We start from the raw sequence: 9,811 nt of genomic DNA, 5'->3' as shown, positions 1-9,811 counted from the left end.
AAATGGGGAAAACTACCGCTGCAAATCATAAAGCATATCACACACACACCAACAGCAGGGCGAGAGAGAGAGGGAGAGGGCAGCGAGTGCGAGCGAGAGATGCCATGCACATAGCAGAGAATGCAGCAAAATACGATTCCTCAATTCAGTTTCTAAGTTGCATTCGGCTGAAGAAGTTGAAGCCTGACGGTTCGGTTTTCTTGCTCGCAAAAGGAAATACAAAACTCGAGTTTGGGAAATCGAACATACCAAAAAAACGAAGACTTTCTTCCCTGTGAATGTTTCAAGTGAAAATTTAAATATCTTTATTTAAAAACATTTAAATATAATAAATCTGCGAAAATGATGGTGCTACAGCAACAACAACAGCATCTCTGGGATGCAACAACAGCGAATAACACAAATACACCAACACAGCAATCCGCGAATGTGGAAAGCACAAAAGTTTGCCATCAGGAAAATGCAACAACAGCAGCCCACACATGTGAGTTATACAGGGTTGCCACCCCCAACTAGCCAAGGAGCTTTTCCATACTTGTTGGCCAGAGTTGTCAAGTGCAAAAGGATTTTAGAGAATATTTTGAATTATTTAAAATTTGAAAGTGGAATTTAATTTTCGAATTTTTATTTTACTATTTTGGAAAATCTTTCTTTAATGTTTTACGGTTGTTATTACAACTTTTATAAATTAGGTTTGGATAATCCAAAGTCAAAACACTTTTTACTTTTTTTAAAATTAGTAAAATGTTATTTCATAATAAAGTAATTTTTATAGAATTTTTATATAAAACCAATTCAAAAAGCAATCAACTTAACGACTTTTATACAAATCCTTGCCTGATTTATTGGACCCTGTACCTGTTACAAAAACTTTTCACTTTCTCAAGCAATAAATTTGGTTAGAAAAGGACTAAAGAAAGAAACCAGTTCGGTGCAGACAAAGGTCACCGATGATGATTACACGCCCACACATTATCCCGGGCAGAGGGTCCAGGTCCAGATCAGATGGAGTAGGACATAAAGGAGGCACACACAATTTCCCTATCAGATGAACGATATCATGGCGTTTTGCAATAGATTTGATGCGATGTCCTGCTGGTGACGGTGTCGTTTTTGGGCAGCAGCTGTCCCTGAGCGTCCCACTGTGCGAGCGTGTGATCGGAGTTTTTAGATTTGTTGTCTGTTTGCATTTGCATCCTGGCAGTGTCCTTTTTACCTGTGTCCGAGACGTTGTCTTTTTTTCCTGAGGGTATTTTGCATGGAAACAAAGGAGAAAGGAAACGTTTATTTTTTCTCCCATCCTTGGCATTTTCTTCGTTTTTTAGGGGGAAAACTATTTTCCAATCCAAAGCGTAGGTAATTTTTTGGATGGGACAAAGGAAAAGAAACCAAATTAGCCACAAAAGGCAAATTTTGTGTAATTACATTTAAGCCGAAGGTGTGGTGGGTGTAAAAAGAGAGAGAAATTCAAACATGCAGATCATGTGCACAGCTAAAATCCCAAAGATCCTTTGACTAATGCCACTTGTTATCCTGCCAACAAGTGAGGTGTGAGGTCAGCCACCGACCCCACCTAAGCCGCCCCCAATCCCATCGGGCAAAACCATTACCCAACCACAAGGACAACGCCATCCCAATGGTCTGCGTATGGGTAATCTGTATATTTATATTGTCCTGCACTGGACATTATGCACGAGGATTCCCCAAGTCAGAGCGTCCTCACAACAATATATTGTCGTAAAAATATGTTACTTTTTCCTGCTGCCCGTTGTCCTGCTCGGGATACAAGGATACTACTTTGCTTACGCCCCGAGGGAGCTATAAATTTAATATCTACTTTGCAAAACAAAAAACCAAATGGCACAAAAAAAGAGCTGAGGGAAAATGAGAAGGGACGGTGGGAAATGGATGAAAGATGGTGTGGATTTTGGACCACATTGTACAGACATTTTGGGATTTTCCTTTTTAAATAGAAAAAAAAACATTTTTTTTAAAAGAAATGTAATGCGCAACTTTACAATTACTTACAGTGCACTTTTCCTTGCCCATAAAAAATTGTGTGAAAACTACTTTAATCATAATGCCAACCATTCGCACGCGGAAATTGACCCTTAAAAACTTTACACCAGCGAGCACTCAGCTGAAAGCTGGAAACATTTTTGCATGTTATATACGCCATAAGAAATGTGTTATGTCCGAATTCCTAATGGACATTTTACGAGCCAGACATGAAATGAAAACATCCATTCCCACTCCTTGTTTCAAAATTGTTTGCCTTGACCATCCATAGACGTTATGTGTCTTAAACCAGGAGTACGTGTCATTTGCATTTAAGTTTGCCAGTTCCGAGCATTATTAAAAATTTAAAAATATTTTTGTTTTCTCTTTTTGCAGTTATGCGGCACATGTCCAACTCACCCACTCCGCCTTCGCCCCTGCGCTCCCTATCAGGTAAATACATACATATTTGTATCTGTAATATTGCTAATCCTTGGCCAGCATTCAGCCAACATGTCTTTTTTATCCTGCTCCCAACGCGTGTCGGAACGTGGCTACTTTGTGGTTAAATTGATTACTCACACGAAAGACAATTTTTATAGTTTTCAGTTTTCCTCTTTTTGCAATATGCAATAAGCCACTGCATGCATCCCCTTGCCGCATCCACATCCCCTATCCACATTGGGTTTATTTTAGGGTTTGGCTTAGGTAGTAACTCAGAACTGGAGTTCCTTGCTCTGTTATTGGTAATGAGGCATTAGGTTAGGGCACCTATAATATTTATAGGCGCTGTTGAGGAACCAGCACGTGACCAAAGTGTGACGGAGGACGGGCCAGAAGCCTTTGGGTTTGCAATAAGAAATTCGAAAACTCTAAAGGGTCGAAGAAGGGATATTAAGAGATAGATGTTTAGCTGTTGCATTTGGGGAACTAATGCGGAAAATATTTTACTTTAAACATTTCCACAAATATGAAAGAACATTGTATTTACAGTATGTTGTTGGATTGTTCAGAAAAGATTTAAAATAGTATTTGAACATTAATTTTCTTCTGAGATCCTTCTTCTTATAAAATAATAATAAATACTTTCACATAAAAAAATTAAAATTACTTTATGATCCAACAAAGAAAATAATTAGAATAAACACGTTCCATTGTCAAATTTCATTCAAACTTAAAATCGCCTTAAACCATTTCCATGGAATGCCACCCAAAATCTTTTTTCTACACCCACAAAACAACCCCCGCACGGAAACAAGCTTAAACCAGAGATCATCTTTAGGAGACCCCTATATGCTCTTTTGACCTCCACCTCCCTCCCCCGAGTGACCCTAACACGACCCTCTTCTGTTCGCAAACAAACAGAAATAACAATTTGTCAAAATGTAAATTTCTGCTTTGGCGCATTTAAATGATGGGTCGAGCAATTATGTAAGGACCCCGAAGCCAGGAATAGCAACCCCTAACGAAGTGCAACTAATCTATGCAAAAACATGCATGGAAATCCACCCCATTTGAATAAATGCGGCGCATTAACAGGGTTGCCAATGCCATCCGATAGTAGTTGACAATTAAACTTGCATTTTTATTGGTTTACACAAATTAGGCGAGTCAATCGAGCCAAGGGTGCCTAACCCCTCTCTCACCCCTCTTCAGGCCATTATGCATATTCAAATGTTGTCACAATAAAGGAGGGGGAAACTCTTCTTCCGAAAAAAAGGGTTGCTTCCGCCGCTAAAAAACTCAAGTGCCGCAACATTTGCATCACACACACAAAAAGGCAAACTGTTGATCCCGGCTCAACCCTGTTTAACATATCATTTGAATAGCGTCGAGGTGTGAATTCGATTGAGGGGGTAACCCTAAGCAGCGAAGGGTTACCCTTGCCACCTCATTTTTTAAAGTACCACTTGTTGAACGATTTCCCCTCGTTAGGTTATTCAAATTGAAAGGATTTGGTTGCGTGAAGTTAATTGAGGCTCTCTGAATGTTCAAGGGGTAATTCGGAAGAGGAAGCGCGTAAAGGATATTATAATCAGCGGTTCTGATTGGGTGCTCTTTATTTTTTTTGTATTTCTAAAAAATGTGCTTCGAGGGCGTTTCGAGGGCGTTTTGTGTGGCATGCAAACAAGTTGGATGAAGTCGATAGGCGTGACGACTTTTAATGAAGGGTTAAATAAAGGTAATGAAAGGGCGAAGGGTTTAACTTAGCAACATGAAGGTAATAATGAGCTTAAATTTTAAATAAGCACGAAATTAGCTAAGTTCTTTAAGCGAATTAATGGATAAAGAAAATATGTCGAAGCCAAAATTTTAAGTTGTATTTTTAACAATTTATTTATTTTGTTAAATAAATATTTATATAATTGAAAATCATTTTACAATATTTTTCATATGAAAAAATCTTTATAAAAGTTAAAAAAATATTTAAAATATTTGGAATTCTAAAGTTTTTAAAAATCGATTTTCAGTTGGAAATTTATTTTCTTTTTCCTAACTCGAATGTAGATAAACTGCTGAGATATGCAAGTATAATTGGATTGCCGACTCTGGTTCTCTATCGCTGAAAATCTCTCTCGGTGCACTCTACATATTTCTGGTTCTATCTTTCCCATAAATCGAAACGCACTTTACACTCCCTCTTGGGATAGGCAAAATCAACCCCTAAAAACTGCAGGGGAAAAAGGAGTACACAGAATTCAGAGTTTTCAAATAGAGGCAACACTTCATTTGTCAGTGGAAGCATTCACACATTGCCATTGTGGCAGGACGAGGAACTTGCATTCACCATGTAGTCCTCATCAGCAGGATAACACATCTGCCCCTGAAGACAGACAAAGCGGCATCACCTGGTTTTGGGTTTTCGGAAAATCGAGGCTCGAGGCTCGAGGTTCGAGGATCGTGGATAGCTCGCTGCAGGCGCATTCCACTCACAAAGGATCACAACAATGTTTCTTGCCTTGGCTTGAACTTGCTCCCGAGGCTTCTTGACTTTCCTCCTCTATTTATCCAGAACCCAAACAATGCAATTTGGAACCCTTTTTTTCTAGCTGGTCCAATTCTCCACCCAATAGCAAGTTGCATTCTACTCTAATCCGCAACTCGTGCATTCGAAATTGTAACGAATTTTAAATTCGAGTCTCAACTAACGGAGGAGGGTTGAAAAATCATTCCGAAAAGGGTGACAACCCTTGGATGATTTTCATTTCTGACTGGTTCCCAATATGCGTTTTCAATGGCTAATTTTATTACGGCTTTTTCAACTTTCGCCGTTCTACATAAAGGGAGTCATAAAAACAGCTGCCCACATGCAATTTATTGGCAAAGTTCAAACGCCCGCATTGGAAATGTTTTTTGAAAAATTTCCTAATCCGGTGAATCGAGTTTAACATGGGGTTGAATCCGCTTAAAACTATCAGTTCTCTTTATTTTTAAATCGGTTTAGAGCGTTACATTTTTTTTACATCCTTGACAAATGTTTGAAAGTTGATTTTGGATTTTTTTATTTTTTTCGTTTTTAAATGCTTGGAATTTAGATTTGAGGTTTATATTTCTCCTGTCGGAAGTGCCTGGCTCATTATTTTATTCCCCATCAAAATCAATAATTTTCCTTTAGAAAATTATGAAATCTGAGCTCCGTTCGTTGCTCTACTGCGCATTTATCGGAGACAAAGGAGCAAGCTTCCTGTTTGACTCCGCCATGGCCTCTGATGTATGGCTATTTTTCAATTATTATGCATGATTGGGTTTTCAACAAGGATGTTGGGGGAGGCCAAAGGCTGGGGCCACTAAGGCGAACCCTTCCGCTTGAGCGTCTATCGTAGCTAACCGCAGGACGCAGACATTGGACAGGATAGCGAAAAAAGGATGGGCATTCAATTGGAAGATTGAATAAAATTTGACTTAAAAAGGTTGAAGAGAATTTGTTAACAGAAAGTCTTTGAATGAATACACTAAAAAGCGATTGAAAATGCATTAAGAGGATTAAAATAGTAATGTAACCAATATAATATTAGTTGTATAACAATATTTACTACGTTTTTAAAATTCTAAAAAATAATTCAATAAAATAGGGATTTTGAAAAATTGCACATTTTATTCAAGTTAAAAGATTTCTTCATTTAACATTTTCTCGGATTTTAAATTTTTAATTCAATTTGATTAAAACCCCTTTATATACCCTTAAAAATACCATCAGAAATATTGAACAACTTTCAGAGTCTTTTGGTTAAAATCAAATTATGCCACGCGTGCGTTGACCAGTCCAGCTACTTGAACTTCATTGAGTTGGAAAATTGAAAAGCAAACTACCCACAATCGTGTACTATAAAAAATATCTTTTCTCCCTGTTTCTTGCAGACTGCGGAAAGAGCTTCGAGGAGGAGGAGCTGGAGCTGGGCGAAAACTGCGAGATGCCGCAGAATCTGAGCAGCAAGCGCCAAGCCAGGGAACTGGATCCGGAGCTGGAGAACGAGGTGCTAGACCTGGCGCCGCCGCCCAAGAGATTGGCTGGGGACCAGCTAAAGGAGGAACCGGCACAGGAGGTGGCTAGTGCCCTTCCGCCGCAGCCCATGGGCCAATTTGCTCCGGAGGAAATGCATCAGGCCCTGCAACTGCAGCTGCACAGCTACATCGAAATGGTCCGCCAACTGGCGCCGGAGGCCTTTCCGAATCCCAACCTGGCCACCCAGTTCCTGCTGCAGAACTCGCTGCAGGCCTTGGCCCAGTTCCAGGCACTCCAGCAGATCAAGCAGCAGCAGCGGGAGGATCCGCTGCCGAGCTACTCCACTCCGCTGGCTAAATCGCCGCTCAGAAGTCCCTCCCTCAGTCCGGTGCCCAGGCACAGCAGCAGCAGCAAGTCCCAGCAGCGAACTCCGCCCAACTCAATGACGGCCAATTCCCTGGGATTGAGTAGTGCCGTGATGACTCCAAATACGCCCAGCATGCAACAGCAGCATCAGCAGCAGCAGAGCACTCCCAAGCCCTCAAGCGGTCTCACCGTGGCCTCGGCCATGGCCAAGCTGGAGCAATCGCCCGAGGAGACCACCGATCTGGAGGAACTCGAGCAGTTCGCCAAGACCTTCAAGCAGCGCCGGATCAAGCTGGGCTTCACCCAGGGCGACGTGGGTCTGGCCATGGGCAAGCTGTACGGCAATGACTTCTCGCAGACGACGATCTCCCGCTTCGAGGCCCTCAACCTGAGCTTCAAGAACATGTGCAAGCTGAAGCCGCTGCTCCAGAAGTGGCTGGAGGATGCGGACAGCAGTGTGGCCAAGTCGGGCGGCGGTGTGTTCAACATCAACACGATGACCAGCACATTGAGCAGCACACCGGAGAGCATCCTGGGACGCAGGCGCAAGAAGCGCACCTCCATCGAGACGACGGTTCGCACGACTCTGGAGAAGGCCTTCCTCATGAACTGCAAGCCCACGTCGGAGGAGATCACCCACCTTTCGGAGCGATTGAATATGGACAAGGAGGTGATTCGGGTGTGGTTCTGCAATCGCCGCCAAAAGGAGAAGCGCATCAATCCCTCCCTAGATCTGGATAGTCCCACGGGCACCCCATTGAGCAGTCACGCCTTCGGCTATCCACCTCAGGCCCTCAACATGTCGCACATGCAACTGGATGCCACCGGTTCCGGCTCCTTCTGCGGCAGCTCCATCAGTTCGGGGGAGTAAGGAATGAGGAGAGCCGAAACCGAACCCTGTACATAGTCAGCTTAAACTCCAAAACACTTCCACAACATTCCACAAGCCAACTCCTCCATATCAAATGCAAACAATGCCATGGATGTATTTAGCAAACTAGGTGATAGCCAGTCGTATCAGAAAATCCATTACGAATTTATGAGTACATATAGAGTTCCGCACTACCTATTCGTATCTGTATGCATATAGAGTTTCTAGTTCCTAACTGTGCCCCCCAAATGCCATATATGTATGATCTGTTGTGTCCCCATATCCACTATGCCACAAATCAATTCCCCTAGTTGTACTTTATGTGTATTGACTTAGATGTGTATGTATACCGATGTTGTTGTACGATGTCCAATTGTAAATTGATCTTGAACACACTTAGATCTTAACATCCAAAAATTTCAATAAAATTATTCCGATAAAATAATTTATAAAAAAAAGTTAAGCGGTTATTTATTTTTGGGTGGGAGTTGTAAATGAAAGAAACTAAATGGGGATACGTTTACATGCTATACTATTTAAGATGGCGATGGATGATGATCAGTTCTTCATAATATGAAATATTCTTAAACTTAAAGAGAAATAATATCACTTCGATTTGCGAAAAAAGTAAATATCATTCACGATCAGAAGAAAAATTTTTAAAATTCTACATAACTTAGAATCTAAATCTTTTTTTACAATTTTAAAATCATATACGTGTTATGGAAATAAACAAGTAACTAACGTGTAAATCATTTGCTTATAAATTATTATTTGACTATATTTTTAAAAAAATTACCATTCCTACAAAAAAAAATTGTAATACGAAAATATTCATTTTATTTGGTTATCTCAAGTTTTAATTTCTAATCCAACATTTTTAACGTAAGTATATGGTTAAAAAAAAAGACATTAAAAAAACTGTCAGCTGTAACAAGTAAATATTTTTCAATCGTCTTAGCTTATTATTCAATTAGCCAAAGTTTTAGGTTTATTGGCAGTCGTGTGCCTTCTAAAAACCCACTCGAATCTCATTAGGCGCCGCCTAAATAAATATTGAACGAGATATTTAGTTAACTGATTTCCTTGGCCCGCTCCAAAAGCGTTTGCCAGCCACGCGACAAAGGCAAACACGACCATTTTTTAATAAACTTCCTGGCAAACGCGGGCCAAGGCAGAAAGGATGCGAAGGACCCACACCAGCAACCCCTTTTCTCCTTTTTTTTTTTGGTTGTCGAGTGTGGATTTGTTGGATAAGAAATCACTTCATCTTTTTGGGCCCGGCGACAGTCAATATGGCAGCCCAGACAGAAACCCCTATTTGTATATCGAGGCAAGCGTGTAAATCCTTTTTTAGCAACCCCCAACTCCGATCCCTCATCCCGGATTCCCCTCCCCTGCCTTCCAAAGTTTGCCGGGCTCTGATTCGTTTAGGGCACGAATCTCTAAAAAATGATAAGAGTTGGGGAAGGGAAAGGGTTCGTGCCATCAATTCACACATAGTTATGTCATATGGTCCTCGCTTCGGTGGTTGATTTCGGTCTTGTTCTGGTTCTAGTTCCCGTAGTCTGCTGTTCTCGGTCCCCGATGTGGGCAGTGGAAGTATTTTATGTTGTCCCAGTTGTATCCTTTTGAAATCGCTTAAGCAAGTCAAGTCCTTCATGGAGATATCTTAATGGAAGTGTGCCAATAAATTAGGTAAATGACGGTGTAAGGGAATGGTAAATACACATATGAGGAGCAGCTATTTTTAGAATTTTTTAAAACGATAAAGACTATTTTAATTCAGAACTTCTTATCATAAATTGAAAAATGAGTTTAAATGTAAAGGTAAAATGACAAATATTTACAACTTATCTGATCAAATGCATGAATTCATCGATGACTTAAGTTCAACTCAATTAACAAAATTTATACAAACAATACAAAACTTTAAAATAATTTAAAATTATCATTTATTAAAAGAAGTCCTCAGAATTCCCTTAAAATTAAGGAAAATCCTTCTTGAATTCAACTTCATCTTTGTTTTCCTTTCTTGATACAAAGCTAAGAAGAACTACATTACTTGTTTAAAGAAATGTTTTTTTATAAAGGCACCTTAAAAACGAGAAAAACTATTTCTTAAATCAAGT

At 40.3% G+C, this 9,811-nt stretch overlaps 1 protein-coding gene across 1 annotated transcript; it reads left to right on the top strand.

Annotated features, from left to right (window-relative positions):
* Positions 1 to 315: 315 nt before the first annotated feature.
* pdm2 (POU domain protein 2) lies at positions 316 to 8,104 on the top strand. The gene is made up of 3 exons (XM_017157313.3): positions 316 to 484; positions 2,395 to 2,451; positions 6,358 to 8,104. The coding sequence occupies exons 1-3, from the start codon at positions 343 to 345 to the stop codon at positions 7,677 to 7,679; spliced, it is 1,521 nt and encodes a 506-aa protein (XP_017012802.2). The 5' UTR covers positions 316 to 342; the 3' UTR covers positions 7,680 to 8,104.
* The last annotated feature ends 1,707 nt before the right edge of the window (positions 8,105 to 9,811 follow it).

This window comes from Drosophila takahashii, chromosome 2L, assembly GCF_030179915.1.
Source record: "Drosophila takahashii strain IR98-3 E-12201 chromosome 2L, DtakHiC1v2, whole genome shotgun sequence".
NCBI classification, from domain to species: Eukaryota; Metazoa; Arthropoda; class Insecta; order Diptera; family Drosophilidae; genus Drosophila; species Drosophila takahashii.
This window is presented reverse-complemented; position numbering and strand designations above follow the sequence as displayed.